The sequence below is a fragment of the Megascapheus bottae genome, chromosome 16 (genome assembly GCF_031878675.1).
Source record: "Megascapheus bottae isolate mThoBot1 chromosome 16, mThoBot2.hap1, whole genome shotgun sequence".
Classification (NCBI taxonomy): domain Eukaryota; kingdom Metazoa; phylum Chordata; class Mammalia; order Rodentia; family Geomyidae; genus Megascapheus; species Megascapheus bottae.
In genome coordinates this window covers 40,054,184-40,074,203 of record NC_143524.1, presented here as the reverse complement: position 1 = coordinate 40,074,203, position 20,020 = coordinate 40,054,184, and the positions used below count along the sequence as shown (strand labels likewise).

Here is a 20,020-nt window from a genome sequence, read left to right as displayed (position 1 = left end):
GAGCCAAGTTGCTCCATGACTGTGTTCTGGAAAGCTTTTTAGCCTTTGGGGACTTGGTTCTCTGCCTCCGTGGGTGAAACTAGAGCAGAGGCATAGTGCTCCATATTGAACATAGCAGTTAGGAAACCTCCTGACCCCTCATCACCTCATTTTCCTATACGTGGAGATCTCTGCTTCATTTGGAGGATATTGAAGAAGGCTTATTCAGAACCCTTGAGATGAACTCAGGGCCCTGAAGTATCATTAAGAGTAACCCTTATCCATCCTGTTTTCTCAGCATTAGGCAGGCTGGGATTTGCATCCCAGCCTGGTCCCCAACTGATGTCTCTGGCTTCATTGGGAAAAGAATGAGCACAAAGACTGATTCAAAATAGGTGCTTACTCAGTGTGCTGAAACTAAAAACAAGATTTGTCAGGCAGAGGAGCCACCAATGGGAACAGTGCTCATTTGGTTACTTGGAGTTGTTCAAACATTTACTTGGACCTGGTGGGAAAGGACAGCCCATACAATAAAAGGCCAGAGTGTGTCATGATTAGGCTTCATACAGGGAAGAGTAGGCAGCCTCTGCTGTGTGTTATGCAGAGGTCACTTCCAACCCATTTCTTGTTCAGTTTAGGGCTCAGAAAGTGAAGCTAATTATCCATAAGGAAACAAACCGGATGAGAGTAGCAATAGCAGCACTTATTGAACACTTGACATGTCCAAAGTATTAGGCATGGTGTTTACAACCTTTACCTTACTTAATCCTCTTGCTAGTCCATGAAGTAGGTGCTGTTTTTCCAATTTCACATATGAGCTGAGACCCAGAAATGTTCACAGCTTGTTCAGTGTCATCCAACTCAGACATAAGAAAATCCAGATTTTTTTTTCAAGGTGAAGGTAGCTCTTGGGATGGATAGTTCTGATCTTATAATGAATCTAGAAAGCATGGTGCTGTATGTAAAAGCTAACCTGATGTACTATCAGAGACACTGAAACTACCCAATGCCTTTGCCCATATGTGTACATAGAGCTGTATATGCACTGTGTGCTTAGACTTTCCCCCAAAGTACCTGAAGTATACTAAATGCTTGTATGTGCATATGTGGGCAAAGTGTGTCTATGTGTCTTGAGGTACCTAGAGGGAAGACACGTTGACACATTGAAGAAAATACAGGAGTCTGTCAAAGAAAGGAGCCCCTTGTTCAAACTTTATCCATAGTAGTGGTTGAGTTCCATTGTATTTGCTATATATTGTAAAAAGATGAAGCTAGGGCCGGGAGTTTGGCCTAGTGGTAGAGTGCTTGCCTAGCATGCATAAAACCCGGGTTCGATTCCTCAGTACCACATACGTAGCAAAAAGCCAGAAGTGGTTCTGTGGCTCAAGTGGTAGAGCCCTAGCCTTGAGAAAATCCAGGGACAGTGCTCAGGCCCTGAGCCCAAGCCCAGGACTGGCAAAAAAAAAAAAAAGATGAAGCTACATGCACCTGTTATAGCAGCAAATCTAAGAAGTGTGATTACATGACCATCTCAGAAGGAAGAGCTTATCTAAAATGAAAATATCTACCTCTGCACCAAGGACAGAGCCCTTCCATTGCATGCAAACCAGGCTCCACAGAACAAGGATGAGAAAGAGCCTGGGGAAGAAGTAAGGTGATGTTCAGGAAGAGGGGTTTACTCAGCAGAGTTCTACTCTGTGGAGAGGGGCACTGAGCCCCTCTGATGCTTCTCACCTCCATCTAGAGTCCTTCATAGATTGTAAGGCCATAGACTCACCAATAAGCTCTGGGCTCTGATCTAGATCCTTCATCATGGTCTGGAAGTTCCTCTCACCTGTGAGGCTTCACTATTGCTTTCCAGGCAGAGGTAGCCCAGCTGCAGGAGCAGGTTGCTCTGAAAGATGCAGAAATTGAGCGTCTGCACAGCCAGCTCTCCCGGACTGCAGGACTCCACAGTGACCATGGAGAAAGAGGTAGAGTAACTAAACAGAAAGCAGTGGTCCTGAGCCCCCTGAGGGGGGCTGTGTGTGTGTGTGTGTGTTTATGTGTTCTGCTTATGTGTATAAACATGCTAATGTGCACTGTGCAGGTATGTGTGCATCTTGTTCAACTGAATGAATGAGTATATATGCATTCAAGCCTATGAAGTCTAGCTCTGTTGGGGAGTCATTGTCTGGGGTCCCTTCCTTATCTAGAATGCTCAGCTCTGAAGGCTTTGTTCAGCCTCACAGTATGAACTGGAAGCTCTGTTTAGACCTTTCCAGAGCTTTTAACCAAGAATGAAGGTTTTTTTGGTTTGTTTTTGTTTTTCCTAACTTTCATTTGATTGAAAGGCCTTACTTTTGGGTTACCGCTAGGAAGAGGAGGCTTAGCATTTTATCCTGCTTGACACTTGTACAAGGCCCTGAGGTTACAGAAGCAAAATCAGTTATTTGTTTATTACCCTTTAGATCTCCACTTAAATGTTACTCCTCAGAAAGACCTTTCCTGGCTGCCACATCTCAAATGATGCCCCAGTCCTGTTATCATCTAACTTGGCAACCTTATTTCCTAGATAAAGATAACACTCATCAGGATTATTGTATTTAGAGTGGCCTTATGGTCATCCATTCTGAGGTTAGGACTGTTGATAACATATTCAGAGCCTAGCATTAATAGTTGGCTCATGGTAACCATCTAAGACATATTCATTTATTTATTCATTCATTCATGTATTGTTATGATTCTGGGGAGTTTGAGCTCAGGGCCCTGTGCTTGCTAGACAGGTAGTCTACCACTTGAGACATGCCCATCATTTTTGTTTTTATTTTATTTTGTTTTTATTTTTATTTTTTGCCAATCCTGGGCTTGAGCTCAGGGCCTGAGCACTGTCCTTGGACTTTCTCAAGGCTCTACCACTTGAGCCTCAGCACCACTTCCGGCTTTTTTTTCTATGTATGTGGTACTGAGGAATCGAACCCGGGTCTTCATGCATGCTAGGCAAGCACTTTAACCACTAGGCCAAACTCCCGGCCCCTGTTTTTATTTTATTTTTGACATAGAGTTTCACTAATTTTGCACGCACTAGCTTCAAATTTGTGATCTTCCAGACTTTAATTCTCAGGTAGCTGGGATTACACTTGTGTGCTAGCATGCCTAGCCACCTGTTGATACTCTTACTGAACATAACAAGCATCCCAAAGGAAACAAACTGCCTATACTTTTTGTTCCTTGCCTTTTGTGTTGTCTTTTTATAAACGTCCCTGCTCCCTTTGCCTTCTTGGTTAGGAATAAGCATAAGCACCCCCTTTTTTGGGGGGGAAATCCATGTTTGCACAAATTCCTTAACCTCTGATTACCTAGTTTCAGAAGAAGTCAAGTTGAGTCTGTTTCAGTGAAAGAAAACACAATACAGGGGCTGGGAGTTTGGCCTAGTGGTAGAGTGCTTGCCTAGCATGCACGAAGACCGGGGTTTGATTCTTCGGTACCCCACATACATAGCAAAAAGCTGGAAGTGGTGCTGAAGCTCAAATGGTAGAGTGCTAGCCTTGAGAAAGTCCAAGGACAGTGTTCAAACCCTGAGCTCAAGCCCAGGACTGGCAAAAAAAAAAAAAAATGTTTGGGCCAGGAGTTTGGCCTAGTGGTTAAAGTGCTTACCTAGCATGCATGAAGACCCGGTTCAAATCCTCGGTACCACATATAGAAAAAAGCCGGAAGTGGTGCTGAGGCTCAAGTGGTAGAGCTCTAGCCTTGAGAAAGTCCAAGGACAGTGCTCAGGCCCTGAGCTCAAGCCCAGGACTGGCAAAAAAAAAACCCCAAAAAACCAAAAAAACAAACAAACAAAAAAAACCCACAATACAACCCTCAATCCATTGGAAAATTCTGTGGGTTTATGGTGAAACTAGGTTGTTTTCCCTTAACCATAGGTTTGTTGTCTTATATTTCTTTGTTTATCTAAACATTTCTTAGTTGAGATTTATACCATTTTTAAATTAATCAAATCACTAGACACTTTTTATATAATCTTTTTGTTGTTGTTGTAGTTGGTTGTGGGCTTGGACTCTGGGCTTTTCAATTCAAGGCTACAGCCCTACTCTTGGGCCTGGGCATTGTTCCTGAGCTCCTCAGCTCAAGGCTACTGCCCTAACCCTGGAGCCAGAGCATCACTTCCTGTTTTCTGGAGGTTAATTGGAGGTAAGAGTCTCACAGCCTTTAGTGTTCTGGCTGGCTTTGAACTGCGATCCTCCGATCTCAGCCTCCTGAGTAGCTAGGATTACAGGCGTGAGCCACCATGCCTGGCTAAATTCAGCTAGTCTTAATTCAGCTGTAGACTTTTTTTCTTTTTCTTTTCAATTATACTCTATCAGGTTATATGTTTTTTTTTCCCAAAAGTATTTACTAGCCTAGATATAGGCCTACATAGAATAGGAACATCTATTTCTTTGTGTGGGTGTGTGCACGCATGCATGTGTTGATAGTGGGGCTTGAACATAGAGCCTTTAGCTCTCACTTACAGCTAATGCTCTACCACTTGAGGCACACCTCCACTTCCAGCCTCTTGCTGGTTAACTGGAGATAAAAATTTCAAGGACCTTTCTGCTGGGACAGACGTTGAACCTCAGTCCTCAAATCTCAGCCTGAGTAACTAAAAGTACAGACATACACCACCAGCACCTAGCAGCATGTCTACATTCTTAGGAGATGTTGCTGGTGAGTGCATATTGATTCCACCATGTCAACTTTGAAAGTCAGTACTTTCATTTTTCCCTTCAGTGTCTATAAAAAGAAGACAGGAGTTGGAGGCACAGCTCAGGTGGTAGAGGACCCAGCCAATGAACAAAAGCATCAGATTTCAAGCCCCAGTCTCAGATGAGAGAGAGAAAAAGGGGATAAAATAGTAGGTTCATTCATATAGAAATTCAGCAAATATTTAGTAAGATTTGACTCTGTACCAGGTACCATGTATATACTATGTTTCTGTAAAAGTCTTCAGATTTGAACTTGAGAGCCATCTTAGATTATATGAGTAGCTATATGTACATGTGTGTAATATGTATTATCTATGTATATATAATCTATATACATATATATATAATCTTCTATACTTCTTTTAGATCAAGAGATTCAACGTCTGAAAATAGGAATGGAAACTCTACTTCTTGCTAATGAAGATAAGGTAAGGTGGACACTGTCCAAGGTAAGGACAGCTCTTCAGTGTCATCACAGTTATCTCCGCAGGTTTTGGGCCCTTATGGTTTCTGCTGTGGACATTGTGTTCATCTGACAGTGACACAGGAGGGGTCAAGAAAAGATCAGCTTCTGCCTCCTAGACCCTCAGTCTCAGCAACCTGTTTTTTTTTTTCTTTGATGCCAGAGAACTTTGTCTAAATGGAATTTCCCAAAACAGATTACAGCTTTGCTTGTTTATGTTGGTATGGGGAAAATATTACAGTGTTTACTGTTTATACTCCACAATTAGATTCTTGGAAAAGTTCAGAACAACTCAATCTCTGTGTGCACACTCTCTATGATGGAGCCTTCATAGGGACTCAAAGTACTCTGCCAGCTTCTAGTCTTTGTATAGAATTCCTGTTCAATTATAGAGTAAACACATCTATAAAGAAAATGCATCTACCTAGCTAGTAGAAACAATAGCTAGTAGAATCCCAATCCTGCATTTATCCAGGTGATGAAACAGTCTCAAAATGCTTACATTATTTTGTACAGTATTTGGGTAACTAGCGGATAGCAGAGCTATGGTTCATATCCAAGTGTTTCTAACTAGAAGATCTGTCTGGCCTCCCAAGTGGCTCTTCTCTTGAAGTAACTGATGTTAGCTAGGAATTTCCTCTGTTAAAAAAAAGTACCTCAGACTCTTTAGGAACAGGTGAAGCTATCAGGATAGATATGATAGCTTTGCTTTAGTGCTTTGGGTGTAGCGCCAGAAGCATACTTTATCAGTGGCTGCTTCAGGAGGGTAGAGAGCAGTGGGGGTGCATGCCTCTGAAAATGATTTAACCTTTTGGGGGTATGTAAGCACTTGCTGACCAATATCTTTGAAGTTATGAGCTATGAGTGCCTGCAGCTGCTTATGGAGAAGATCACTTGGACTCAGTCCTGTGGAATGAGTCTGGACTCTCCCTGTATGATGTTTTAGTGCCCAGCATAAACTGGGGCCCAAAGAGAAATCAACTGGCTACCACAAATAATGCGAATCTATGCCTACCCTTGCTCTGTAACAGGACCGTCGGATAGAGGAACTTACAGGGCTGCTGAACCAGTACCGAAAGGTGAAGGAGATCATAATGGCAACTCAAGGTAAGAGCAGCACTGAGCCTGCCATATTCCCTGCAAGGGTTTCAGGACAATCCACTGTTAAATCTAGGAGCTCTTCTTTACTTCCATTTGGATATGGCCTATTGGATAATTGAAACTATTCCTGGGTGATAGGAAATTGGCAGCTGTTAATCTTCAGAAATTTTAGCAAGTGGTGGTCAACTTAGAACTTTTAAGAACTGTCCAGATTGTCAAACACAGAAAGTTTCCAGCTTAGCTTTTGAGTCCCACAGTTATAAAGAAGTATCCTGTATATCTTCTTAGGATACTCCTTAGATAGACAGGTGTGAGGTCAATCAGAAATCTTACTAATGCCATCACCAGGGATCAGAGCTCGCCTATCTTTTATTGGACCTGGAACTCTCTCCAAATTCAGAGGGCACTGAGGGACAGCCCTTTGCTCTCTTAGGATCTTGGGCCAACTTACTCTCAAGGCCTGCTTGTTCACTGCCAAGAAGTAAGAAGGTGAGAGGCAAAGAATGCATTCCCAAGCTGAATGCTGACCTTGAAACAACCCCCGTGATAGCCTTTGCTTGAATCCCCTGAAGAATCTTTCCAATCACACTGTTGCTGTTTCTTTACACATGTCTCAATTTTTTCTTTCTTTCTTTATTGACAGTAATGGGGATTGAACACAGGGCCACACACTTTCTAGGCACACAATGTACTACTTGAACTTGAGCAATGTCATCTAGTCCTGTTTGCTTTTAGTTTATTTTTCAGATAGGGTTTCACTGCTTTGGGCCTAACCAGCCTCTGACCTTCTGAGTAGCTGTATTACCATGTCTGATCCATCCTGATCCATGTTTCCATTTGTGTTCTCTCTTCTTGTTACAGGGTCTTACTATTGCCCACCTGTGGGTTCAAAGTGATCCCTCTTAGTCTTTCTTAGTGGGGGAGAAAGGATGTTAAGATTTTGTAAGACCACACTTAAGGATCTGAACAATTCACATGGTAGCGATCCATCACTTTGGTATTAATGCTTCCAGGGTCTTCAGAGAGGACTCTCTCAGTCAGCGAAGAACTGGATGGAAGTTTCAGGAAATGGAACACTACAAATAAAAGCCCTGAAGAATTATTTAAACAAGAGGTACCGTGTCTCCCAATGTGACGTGAGTTCCACCAGTCCTCAGTGCTTACCCTTTGCTTGGGGAGACTCTTACCTGACATTAGGCCAATACACATCTTAACTGGTGAATAATTAAATGCATGGGGTGGGCCTCAGCTGTGGAGAGAGGGTGCATGGAGGCAAGGGCCTAGGCGCAGGCCTGTATTCTGGAACAGCGTGGTAGACATTGGATGGGATTTTCCTTTGTCTCTTTGCTCTGGAATTTAAGTGTAGAACAAAGATTGTGTTTGTTTTCTTTCTAGTATTTCTCCAGGGTCTGCAGTAGTGCCTGATACCAGTAGAATTTTGTCAAATGAGTACATCTTTCTCATTTAGAGAGAAACCTGCAACTTCTGAAATAATACATTCCCACTTAGCAGTTGTTCATATCTTGCCTTATAACCAGCACACAAGATTTTCCTTTTCTTTGGCTTACTCTTCAGCTTTAGGTTAAGTACAAATGAGCAAAGAAGACCATCGAGAGATACCTTGGTTGAAGGAGGGGTTTAGGCCTAGAGGTCAAAAGATATATATTTCAGAATGATCAAACTAAAAAGGATTTAAGCACTCAAGATCAATCCTTTTATTTAAGAGAAAAGCAAAAATGTTGTCTAGCAATCCCATTAGCAAGTTAAAGGAAGCAGACCACAGTGCTGGTAGCTACAAAACATCAGTCACCTGGACTTGCTCAATAACTCCACATGATCACTGAGGAATTCTGGATTACTTTTATTCATCAGGAGGCCATAATAGGTCCTTATTTTATTGTGATTAAACTGAGGTTCAGAGGGGGCAAGTTAGTATTACTTGTGCATGTTAGGTTACATTGCAAATAGAAGGCAGAAAGCTGAGACTGTCTCTGGTCTCTGTCTGACCAGAGAGCCCAGGCATTTAACAACTGTAATGCCAAGATTCTTTCTATAGTAGACCAAAAAGGGTCCACTATAGGTATGGGGTGATAAGGAACAGGGGTAGTCTTTGTGGTCAGTTCACCCCCATCAGGTGATGTCAGCTCTCTGGACGTGTTCCTGCCTTTCTTGCCTTCCTAGACTGTATTCTCTTTTGTTTTGTTTTGTTTTGCCAGCCCTGGGGCATGAATTCAGCGCATGGGCACTGCCTTTGGGCTTTCTCAAGGCTAGTGCACTACCACTTGAACATAGGACCACTTCTGGCTTTTTCTGTGTATGTGGTACAGAGGAATCGAACCCAGAGCTTCATGCATGCTAGGCAAGCACTCTACCACTAGGCCACACTCCCAGCCCCTGTACTCTCTTTTGTTGAGGTTTACCTCCATTTTTCTCTCTTCTAAAGGCCTCTCAACATTCACCTCACTGACAGGCTTCTTCAAGCCCTCTACTCCTGGTTTTATTGTAGGTATTAATGTCATAGGACCGAAGGCCATGTACTGTTTATCTTTGCATGCCTATCTGCCTCCTGAGTGTGGGTTATGCTTCCCCCATACCTGACCCACACAAGCCTTAGATGTCACTGATGTTTGCTGAGGGAGCATAATCTGGGCCTCTCACAGAGTGCATCAGATTGACACTGGCTCATCTAAGTTAAGAGGAAATGTTTTTGCAAGGTATATAATGAATCAGTGAACAAAGGGAAAACCCAAACATCATATAGGGTAGCAGCAGCAAAATGCTAGGCACTCAGATCTCAGGACTCTGCAGCTAGGACATGGACTTTTATCAAAGACTGAGGTTTGGGGCTGAAAGACAATTTGACCCAGGTGTTTTGATATGCCTGCTCTCTTGGAATCCTGAAAGGAGTAAGGCATCCATCCATATTGATGTATCCATCACAGCCATACCCCCACATAGGAGTCATCCAAAGATGGACAAGATTTGGTCCCCAGAGGGTAACTGTCCTCTCTTCTGTTTTTGACACAGACGCCTCCAAGGTGCAGCCCTCCAACAGTGGGACCGCCTCCTTTGCCACAGAAATCACTGGAGACCAGGTAGGAAAGAGAGCTGAGCTCTCTCCTAGAGCCTCTATGATCTCAGGCCCGTGCTGGGGCTCCCAAGATGGAGTTGACTGTTCCTGATGAGCACAGCCACTATATTCTGGGCACCCACAGCCTGATTCCATGGCCAAGATTTCCACTATCATGCCACTCTCCTGACCACAGAGCCTTCCTTTCCATCCCATGGGCTGAAGGTCTGAGTTTTATTATCATGGGGGAAAGACCTGGGCAGGGGTTGGCACCTCAGACAGTGGCTGCAACCCTTTGTCACCCTCTGGTGGTTTCTCAGAACCGTGAACACTCACCAGTATCCTTACCAATCAGGTTGAGTCTAGTTCTTTGACCACAGGCTCTGCATTTAGGGTCTTCACTCTTTACAGGGAGAAGGTCAGATTGGAGGTTGATCTAGTTACTTTCAGGACAATGTGGTTATAATGAGCTGACCTGTGGGGTCATTGATTGCCACTTGCTATTAGATCCCTGTATCAATTCATCAGAGTATGTTTTGTGTTTATCCTATATAAGGGAAGTCTGCCAACCACATTGTCTAAGGTGACAGACACAAGCCTAACAGAGCCTCTCCAGAATGTACTGAGTCTTCAGAGTTCCACAGTGTACAGTCTCACAGAGCCCAGTTACTAGAGAATAATTGTTCCCCTAAAGATGTTGGCTAAAGAAAACTGGCAGGGTCAGACAGGGTAATTGCCCTGTTTTAACTTTTTTTTTTTTGCCAGTCCTGGGCTTGAGCTCAGGGCCTGAGCACTGTCCTTGGACTTTCTCAAGGCTAGAGCTCTACCACTTGAGCCTCAGCACCACTTCTGGCTTTTTTCTATGTATGTGGTACCAAGGAATCGAACCCGGGTCTTCATGCATGCTAGGCAAGCACTTTAGCCACTAGGCCAAACTCCCGACTGTTTTAACTTTTGCTGAATAAGAAATTTATTTTATGTAGTCACTTAGAGGAAATCGATAATGAGAGGCATATTCATGATGATTTATTTCTATCAACTGAGATATACGAATGCCAAGAAGACTTGTTTAAGGTTATTCTATGACCATTGGTGGTATTCCCTCTGATCTACCCATTTTTCTCTGAAAAATAGCCCTTATAAGAACAAAATTCCTCAGAGGAGACTGCTCAGGGCAAACAGAGTTAGAGGAGCAACCTGAAAGATCCTAGCAGACAATGTTTTGGAGGCAAGGCTGGTTGAAGTATATGTTTCAATAAAAAGAAGGCACCAAACAGCTTCTCCCTGGATCACTTTTAGACTTACATACAAGCCAGCAGAAATGCTTTATCTTTCCTTTGACTCTTCAGGTACTAGTCTGCATTATGAGCACATTATTATCACCTCTCATCAATATGACAGTATTAAGTGTATTTTAACTTTTTGAGCAATACCAAGGTCTTTTCATTGGGATCTAAGTAATGCCATCATTCCATATGTCACTGTACTCCCAGGTGTGACAGTCTCATTTGTTTATGTTGGCTACTATAAGAGGGTGATTTTTCTCTCCTGATTTAATTCAGCCCAACACAGACTACTGGTTAATCATTTTAAATATCCTCAGCCATGTATATCAAGTACAGCTCCTGTAGTAACTATTGCTTTATTTCTTTTGTGTGTTTCCAGGGCTCACAAGAAACTCTCCTGTAGTCTTGAAGACTTGAGAACTGAATCTGCAGATAAGGTCAACTCTCCAATCTGTCCATACAGATTACTGATTACTTTTTTGGATCCCACAGCATGTTAGGATATAAAATGAGCCTTGACTCTGCTTGGAGAGGCACATACCCGGTTATAGGGAAGGCAAGATTACATGAATATATTAACAAAAAACAAGTTGGGTACAGCCCAAGGCATCCTAGAATAAAGGAAAGTCAGTAAACACTGCATGGAGTTGATAAGGGAAGAGGTTCATGTGAGCAAAGGCATGGTTAAAGTCTGGTGGGCATAGGCAGTTTGCAGAAATGGTAGGAGAAGGGGTACGGGAGGAAGTGCATCATATCAAGAGCCATGCGTCAGATCAAGCCAGAGAAGATCTTGGGTACTGGCCCTGATATCACAAGGCACTTGAAATCATTACTCAGATTTTGAATGAAATAATATGGATAAAAATAATGATCCAAGGAGTAAGATCTGGAATAATTTTAAACATTAAACAGCAGCTTAAAAAGAAGCTTCTAGAAAGACATGGCTAAAGTTTGTGGCCTGTATTTGAGGGTTGCCCTTGACCACATAGGTGTACCTGTACTGGAGAAGAGAATTGTAGGCTCTTGAGCTTAGTCATCAGAGAACCTCCACACTTCATACTGTTTCCCCAGGCTTCAAAGTGTGCTGGCCTTCCTGGTGGCACAATGGAGATAGATACACAAAGCTGGAGTTGACAGGAACTGTGGGCCCAGCCTTTTGACCCCTTAGCCATGGCTTTTTCATCCCCCCCTGGTCAGATTACTGGCAGCTTCCCAGGATGTCTGTCCATGGGATTGGACCAGTGGTGATTATCTGACATGAAGCTGGGAGATCCAGGGTCTGCTTGTATGTGAACCATTCAGATGTTAGCAGGCAGGCAGTCCTGAGTTGTTAGTGATGAACTCAGGTCTCTTTTTCTCCATAATTAATTGAATTTTTCTGTTTATTCCACAGCATGTCAATGGGAACCAGCTCTCACCAGTAGTGGAACCCAAGGTACAGAAACTTCATGTCCTCTCACCCATTTGTAGTAGGATTGTTGGCCATGGGATTAGTGGATTTATGTAGCTTTAAAATATGTTAGCTTATAACATTTAAGAGGGCAAGAAGAAAGGCAAAACGTCAATCCCTGTTTTAATTTTATATGCCTTCTTATGTATCATGTGCTTTTACCACATTACTTATGGGCTTGTATTTATTATTTCTATCCCAAGGCCCAATGAGATTAATCTTTAACAAAGCCTTCTAGATTTAATCATAGGGTGTGGGTGCTGTAATCTCAGCATACAGAAGAGTATCACAGCTCTCATCCATTCTGTGCTCATACGTCGCAGGTTAAAAACACAGTACACTCAGTTCCCCCTTTAATGATCAAGTCATGTTATAAAAGTTCCATTAGAACTGATTTTCTCCTATAAAACTTTTTGTGGGAGATGGTTTCAGTTTCTAGATTGGTGTACAGCTCATGATGAACTGGTGTGTCATATAATTGCCATGATTTTAGACACATCCAAACAGCCTTTATGCTATCACATGGACAAACTCAACCATGCCCTACTCTATCCTCTGCCTACCACAGGCCAGGGCGGGGGTGGGGGCAGGGAGAAGGGGGGCATGAGGAGGTGTCTCACTGAATGTCGCCTTCAGCCCAAGGGTATCATTTTATATTTTCATGAAAACGTGATTGAATGAATGGGTCAACTCTGCTCTTCTGTCTCTGTGTAAGAGGAAGATTTTGGTCACAATTCCTCATCTAGAAAAGGAGTTTTCTTACCTGTAGCAATTGGCACTACAGTTTGGCAACTGATCCTTGGGCCATATAAAATGTAGAGCAGATGTCTCCTGCCTGCATCCCTGCCCCCAGTGCTATGGACACGCAGTCCCCTAAGCCTGGGGTTTGTGTGGGCCTGTGTCAGATTGAAAGCTTCTCTTTCAGACTGTCCTGAGGCAGAGGCCATTCACAGTTGTCTCTTGGGCACATGCGTGCCTGCCTATTCCTCTGGAGACATAGCTAGCCAGCTTACTGCTGAAGCTTTCAGACACTGATTTCATTACCAAGAAATATGAATGGTTCAGGACTGCTTATGAAGATTAATCTTCTAAGAGTTTTGTTCATACATGACTTCAACTATAATCACAAGTTTGTGTAACCTCAATTAGTTCAATATGACTACACACACACACACACGTATGCACACACCATTCTCCTCCCTAGTACCATTCTGAAGAATCCCCTAACCTTGAGGTTAGATCCTTGCTTTCTTTATATCTGAAGATACTCTTTTAAGCTCTGTCTGTCATGTCTCCTTTTGTGAGCTTGTATATCCCTGATCTGATAGGCTAGCTCTGGTATTTAGTCTTCCCAGCACTTTGGGAGTACTTTGTTCTTGACACTACACATGCTTTTCCCATGTACGTGGATCACCATCCTTTAATGTATTCATTTCTCAGTGAATTCTCCCAACTGTGCTTTGGGAAAGCCTTGGATGTGCTGTTAGATCTAGTGTGACCTGTGCCTTCCTCGATTTTGAACTTGCTCGTCTGGATTGCTATCCCTTTAGGACAAAATATGATATTTTTGGTGCTCCTGTTTATCTGCTTTGCTTGCTAGGCTCTGTGTATATGCTATTTCTTATAAATTTGAAGTAGGATTTATCCCTTATTTAGAAAAACAAAGTAGAAAAAGTGTGCTGTGGCTCAAGGGGTAGGACAGTAGCCTTGAGTTCAAGTCCCATGACCAACCAAAAAAAAACAAAAACAAAAACAAGAACAGAGCTTCTGAGAGGTTCAAAGTAATGGATTTTGTCTAAGTCAGTCTCACCCAAAGTCCATGCTCTTCTGCATGGACATAGTTATTCTTATTGGAGAGAACAGAGGTGGGCAGGGGAGAGTCAGACATTTCTGTGTTCTCTGTGTCCCGACATTGAACTACTTTTACCAATGGTGAGTCAGTCCTCCCAGCATTTCTTCTTGGCCTAAGTAGAGCTCAGAGAGTTCTCTCTAATGGCCTTTGCTCCTTGGGCTGTTGTTCTTAGAAGTCTCAATCTCTATCCTAGCTGATGTGGCCCGCATCAGAGTCCTCTTCTTGGCTGTCTCTGCCCTATCTTGCTGGTGTCATGTGTCAAGAATCCTTCCCCCAGCTTCACTTCCTGAGGAGATGGAATGTGGGAGTCAAGCGCTTCAGTTCTCCAAACTTCTTGAACAACTCCCTTCCTGGATCCTGACAGTGTATCAGGATGATCTGAGTTGCCCGTGAAAAATATAGATTCCTAGAGTGGAATTGCTTCCAGAAAGGCTGGTTCACAGGACCAGGGAGAAAGCTGGGAATTCACATTGGCTTTGCCAGTGTTCTTGGTGAGCATGAAGCAATGGTGTGTGAGCCGGCACTGAGAAACAGTTGATCTGATCCCCACAGAGTGGCTTCATCTCTTGAGGTCTGTTACTTCAATTTGCTGAACAGTTCTTTCAGAATTCTTTGAGCATCGTCTCCCTTGCCCTATATCAGTCTGTTCTTTCTGAACTTATTTATAAGGGTTTCTTGTCAGTGTCCAGTGAATGAACTGAATTTTAGATGATTTCTAGAAAATGTACTTTAAAAAGAATTGAATTCAGAAATGTACTGGACACTTGAGTTTTAACTGTATGGGACATCAAAGGATGTCTTAGTCATGGCAGCCTCCCATTATTAATCTGACATGCCAGTTGTGAGATTGGCTTTGTCTTCCACATGATCTTCCACATTACTTTAGTTCTGGGTCCAATTAATAATGTGTCCCACATTTGATTTCACTGGTAATGTTGCTTCGATTTCTCCCTCCTTTCCTTTTTTCTTTCTTTTCTTTTCTCATCCTGGCAGTACAATCCATATGTTTCCCACAGGTTTCAGAAGATTTAAGGACCATGATACGTTTTTAGGCATATGTCATCCTTCATCTTTTCATCAGTGTGTTTCTTTGAGGACCCTTAAATGGCCAAGATCCAAGCAGAGGATCCATTGCATCAAAACTACACCACAAAGCCATTGTACCAAAGCAGATGAGGATCCTCAGTTCCTAAGGGAACACCGTGCTGGCATTTAGCCCTCTGACTCACTTCCTGTATCCCTCCCGTGCGGGCTTCTTCCTTTGCCTTAACATAATGTTTTCCAAAACAAATAATTACAATGCAAAATTTTCCCCTCTGCTGTTTCTAATTTAAACTATAATCCTTCTGTTGTAGCATCGACATGGCAGCCAAGACTTCAAATAATTGCTAAGTCCTTGAAGATATCTGAGCCTGTCTGAATGGGGTCCTACAGGAAAAAAAAAAAAAGCTCCTTTTTACTAACCATAGAAATGTAGGTCTGGGGAGAACAGGAAAATCAAGACCAGTCTCACCTCAGTCTCCTTCCTCACTTCCAGGATTGATAAAAAATACTAGGCAAATTCTGACTTGTATATTTGAAAACCACAAAGGGTAATTCATGCCTATTAATTCATTGCACATCTGAACACTAGGTCAAATAACAAGGCCCCATTTGCAAGACTATCTTCACTTCCTGTTAGAAGCAGTTGTGGTCAACTCTGGATTAGGTTTGTCTCTGTCTCACTGTGTAGGCAGCTATCTCCTTTTCTTAGAACTCTGAAACTTTTCCTAGCTGGGATGAATGACCTTCGAGTGATCTTTGAGTCAAGTTAAGTGAAAAGTGTATCCCCACTGAGTTTAAGTCTGAGGATTAGTTCTGCCTTTCTCTCTCTCTCTCCTTCCTACAGGTCAGCCCTTTTCAGGTGGAGCAGAAATGCCCTACATCACCTGGGAAACTTTCAGGAGCCATGCCCAATGGAGAAGCTGCCAAATCAACTCCCACCAACTCCCAGCCTGACTCTGCAGGGAACAGTCTGCCAAGGCTGAGTGAGTGCCCACCCCCTGGGCTGATGGTCTCTGGAGCAGTGTCCTGACATTTTCTAGTCATTGTGCACTATTCCTGCACCTACCACCAGGGCTCACAAATTAAGAATGATTTCAAAAGCAAACACTTCCCAGTCCCAGAAAACCAGACTGTGTACATAGCCTATTCTTTCCACTTTCTTCTCTTATGCTCTTCCTCCTCTCTTGAAGCCCTGTCTGTCCTTCCTACCATTACAGCTGGTCCTCTCCCATGGAGACCTCATTCCATTCCTGTTCCTCATCTTCCTTCCTCTCCCATCTTTGTCTTCTCCTTCCTGTCTCTGCTTTCTCTGTAGCCTTCTTACTAGAGAAGTAAGGTGATCGAGTACAGTCTTCCAAATGATATCAGTCAAATGATCTTAGTGTTCAGGTGACCTTTTGGAAATCAGGACCTGAAACATGTGTCCTGCTCCTTGTTATTCCAGACAAGACCCTCTTACCCCAAGAGCAATAGCAGATTATATGGATCCCAGAAATGTTCTGGTCCTGGCTCTTCCCTGAGCTGATCAGTATGTTGCCTCATAAAGGCCAATTCTGCACTGGAGTTCCAGATAATCTTTAAATCAATGTTTCCAGTGATACTTGGGCTGTATACATAGCAGCTCCAGATAATTCTATTCTGACTGAGTAAACCCCAGTACCTGGGAAGGAGCTGCATGCCGCCCAGTATGTTCAGCCCTTGCTGCTGTCCCTTTTTCTCCCTATTCATGGACACTTCAGCTTGTCAGGAAGTTAGCCGCAGGAATATTTGGCTCATCTCATAAGGCTGTCTCTCATTGCATTGTCCCTGTGATTCAAGTTTAGTCTCCTGCTCCATCATCCTTTGTGGGATTATTTTATTTCAGTTTGAGTTTTTCTCTCTTGCTCGATGACACTCTTGTTTCTTTTTTTTTGCTCTCCCCTCTCTCTCTTGGGCTGGATTTTGGTCTCTCTTGTTTCTTCATGTGGCTTCTCTGCTTCTTGGTTGGCTGGAGATCGCGGCCGGAGTGTCAGTGCCCCTGTATTAGGTACTGTACCCGTTCCAGGTGAGGTGGAGAGTGAGAATGCTTTTGTTTCATGGTTCTGATCCTAACACCTCCTGCTCCCTAATACTCAACCCTGGTTCCCCTCCTGGATGCATTCCTGGCCCTTCCTCTGTGTAGAACAACTCTGCATTGGTATAATCCACAAGTGCCTAGACCCCAATCCCTCAGAATCTAAAGACGTTAGCTCACTAACTCTTCAGTGAGAACCTGGAGTGTTTCTGTGCCCTATTCCTGTATACAGCCCTTCCCCGAGAGCAGAGTTAGACCATCTTCCTAGAGTCCTACAGAAGGCTGGGCCAGGCCTGGGAGGAGGGTTCTAGAAGTCTACCCCTTACTCATTTCATCCTTTCTACCTCAGGAGAAACAGAAAGTGGTTGGGAAGATTCTGCCATTGTTAATGACCTCTCGTCCACCTCGTCGGGTACTGAGTCAAGTCCCCAATCTCCCCTGGTGCCGGATGGTAGACGGAGCCCCAAGGGCATTAAGAAATTCTGGGGAAAGTAAGTTGATGGTGATGATTATCATCATATGCTTGGATTCGTTTTCTTCTTGAGCAACTAGGACTGTACATATGTCTTGGATCCATTATACACTGGAACAGCTGCTAAAAGTGGAGTGGTCATGTTCAGAGTTTGGGTTACTTTTCAGAGGCTAGTGAAGATAGGGAGAGACACACATTACACAGAGTCAATTGCTTTGCATGCTCTTCATCTATGATCTCCATACCCAGAATATATTCTCTGGAGCTGGTGCAACATTGGTTTGAAAGAGGCACAGATGAGACTGGATCCGTCCTTCTTAGAGGTCAGTCTATGTTCTGAACAAGCTTTGCAGACCAAGAGTAGAGTACTTGCTCATCTAGCTGTCCAGTCTGAAATGAGGCAGGAACTGGAGTCTCCTCTAAGTCATCAGCCTTCCCTTTAATTCCCAGGAGGGTGACCAAAGTCCCAGAGATAGTCTTAAAATTGAGGCTTGAGTCTGGCTGCGTTTCTGTCACAGATCATGATGCCTGACCTCCAGGAGACACTGGGAAACAGTGTCTCTGAAACAGAGCCCCGAGCCTAGCTTGTGTGGCCTTGTCTACAAAGAAGAAATATGCCATCTCCAAGCCTCAGCCCATCCTCTGATAACCTCTGTGGATTTTTTTTTTCCATGTAGAATCCGAAGAACTCAGTCAGGAAATTTCAACACTGATGCACCTGGGATGGCAGAGTTTCGACGAGGTGGGCTCCGGGCAACTGCAGGGCCAAGACTCTCTAGGACCAGAGACTCCAAAGGACAGAAATGGTAAGACTCCTCCAGCCCACCTACAATGAGCTATGTGTAATCCTGGCAGGGTTTAGTGGGGCAGAGACTGACAGAACCAGGTCCTATCAATGTTTGAGACACAATCCACCTGTGCTTTGATGAGTAGCCCCACACCAGTATGATAGTTCAGGAGCTGTGTGTGCATGTGTGCGTGTGTGTGTGCGTGTGCGTGTGTGTGTGTGTGCGTGTGCGTGTATGTGTGTTCCTTCTCTCTTCTCCAGAATTAATAGGACCAATGTAGTGATACTTCTGGTCACAGATGTAAGCCCTTGGCAAACATTAGCTTTTTCAGAAGTTGGAAATCTCAGAACAAGGTCTAAGAAACCCAGGGACCCACGTAAAGCCAAAGAAAGCTTATCCATATATTCCACAATTAGGCATTCTAGTATACTTAGGAATTTTCCTAATTTAGACATTATTGTTTCTTGTTTTTCTGAGATGGATAAAATAAAACCTCAAAGTGACAGTAAACTTAATTCATCTTTATTTCACTTCTGGCTGCTTGTTTAATGCCTGACTGTAGAAGAATCACTGGGTCAGGATGTAAGCACTTCTTAGAGACCCTCTAAGCATTTTCCTAGAGTAGGACTCTATGGTGAGGTCCCCACATGCATCCCATCAGACACTTTAGGGTAACTTGTGCCAGGAACTTTCTATGTTGTATTGTTGGATGTCTTTGTGCTTTGTTAACCATAACAAATGATAAAGAAGAATGAATCAGTTCTAATGATACGAGATTGCTATGTTTAGCCTCATAATGCTTACTTAACAAAAATGAATTTGCTGATGGAAATGAAAGGATGTTATTACCCTTAAGCAGAAATTGGATATACTTATATGCTAATGTCCTCTGGTATTTACTTTGTAGATATTTAGGACAATGCCTTCAAAATTGTTGTTGTTGTTATTGTTTTGGCCATAGAAACATTCCTTTGTTAAAATATAATAATTGTTAAGCCGAGTGGCTTAATCAGTGGCTCAACCTCTAATCCTATCTATTTAGGAGGCTGAGATTTGAGGATTGCATTTTAAAGCCAGCCGGACCAGGGAGGTTTGTGAAACTCATAAAAAGGCAAATGTAGATTGTGGCAAAAGTGGTAGAGTGCAAGCCTACTTCATCCCGTGGCCCCACACACAGTCTTGTGGGACCTAAACATTCCTGGCTAAGGGAATTGCTAGACATTTTATAATTTAGGTGCTATAGCCATAATTAAAAATGAGAATTTCGCTGGGTGCAGTGGCTCTTGCCTGTACTACTCATGCTACTCAGAAGTCTGAGATCTGAGGATCAAGGTTCAAAGCCAGCTGGGACACTAAAGGACCTGAGACTCTTATCTCCAATTAACCTCTAGAAAATGGAAAGTGGGACTTGGCTCAAGAGTAGGGTGGTAGCCTTGAGCTGAAGAGTTCAGGGACAATACCCAGGCCCAGGGGGAGGGTGTTAGCCTTGAGCTGAAGAGCTCAGGGACAGCGCTCAGGGACAATTTTGCTTTAAACAGAGTAGTAGTAGTATCTGTGTTTGGGTAGTATGAAGTTTGTGCATATATGTGTGTATGTGTGTGCTTTCATATTTTATTACTGGCTAAGGTGGTTCTCTTGTGTTTCTAGATAATCATCTAAAAACTGCTTTGTTTTATTTTGACCTTTTTTTTGTGGGTCATGGGGCTTAAACTCGGACTGGGCACTGTTTTATCGA

The 20,020-nt window shown here is 43.2% G+C and overlaps 1 protein-coding gene across 8 annotated transcripts in view; it reads left to right on the top strand.

The window, feature by feature from the left end:
- Positions 1 to 20,020, top strand: part of Ppfibp2 (PPFIB scaffold protein 2) — a 134,920-nt gene that overhangs the window by 102,076 nt on the left and 12,824 nt on the right. For 6 of the 8 annotated variants that reach the window (XM_090348249.1, XM_090348243.1, XM_090348245.1 and 3 more), the window contains 11 exons: positions 1,841 to 1,952; positions 5,073 to 5,134; positions 6,201 to 6,276; positions 7,284 to 7,384; positions 9,298 to 9,365; positions 11,006 to 11,063; positions 12,020 to 12,061; positions 15,817 to 15,955; positions 16,966 to 16,998; positions 17,375 to 17,516; positions 18,175 to 18,303. In XM_090348249.1, the coding sequence (XP_090204375.1) occupies positions 1,841 to 1,952; positions 5,073 to 5,134; positions 6,201 to 6,276; positions 7,284 to 7,384; positions 9,298 to 9,365; positions 11,006 to 11,063; positions 12,020 to 12,061; positions 15,817 to 15,955; positions 16,966 to 16,998; positions 17,375 to 17,516; positions 18,175 to 18,303 (962 nt within the window). The remainder of the gene's footprint in view (positions 1 to 1,840; positions 1,953 to 5,072; positions 5,135 to 6,200; positions 6,277 to 7,283; positions 7,385 to 9,297; positions 9,366 to 11,005; positions 11,064 to 12,019; positions 12,062 to 15,816; positions 15,956 to 16,965; positions 16,999 to 17,374; positions 17,517 to 18,174; positions 18,304 to 20,020) is intronic. The other 2 variants (XM_090348246.1, XM_090348248.1) reach the window with 1 other exon arrangement.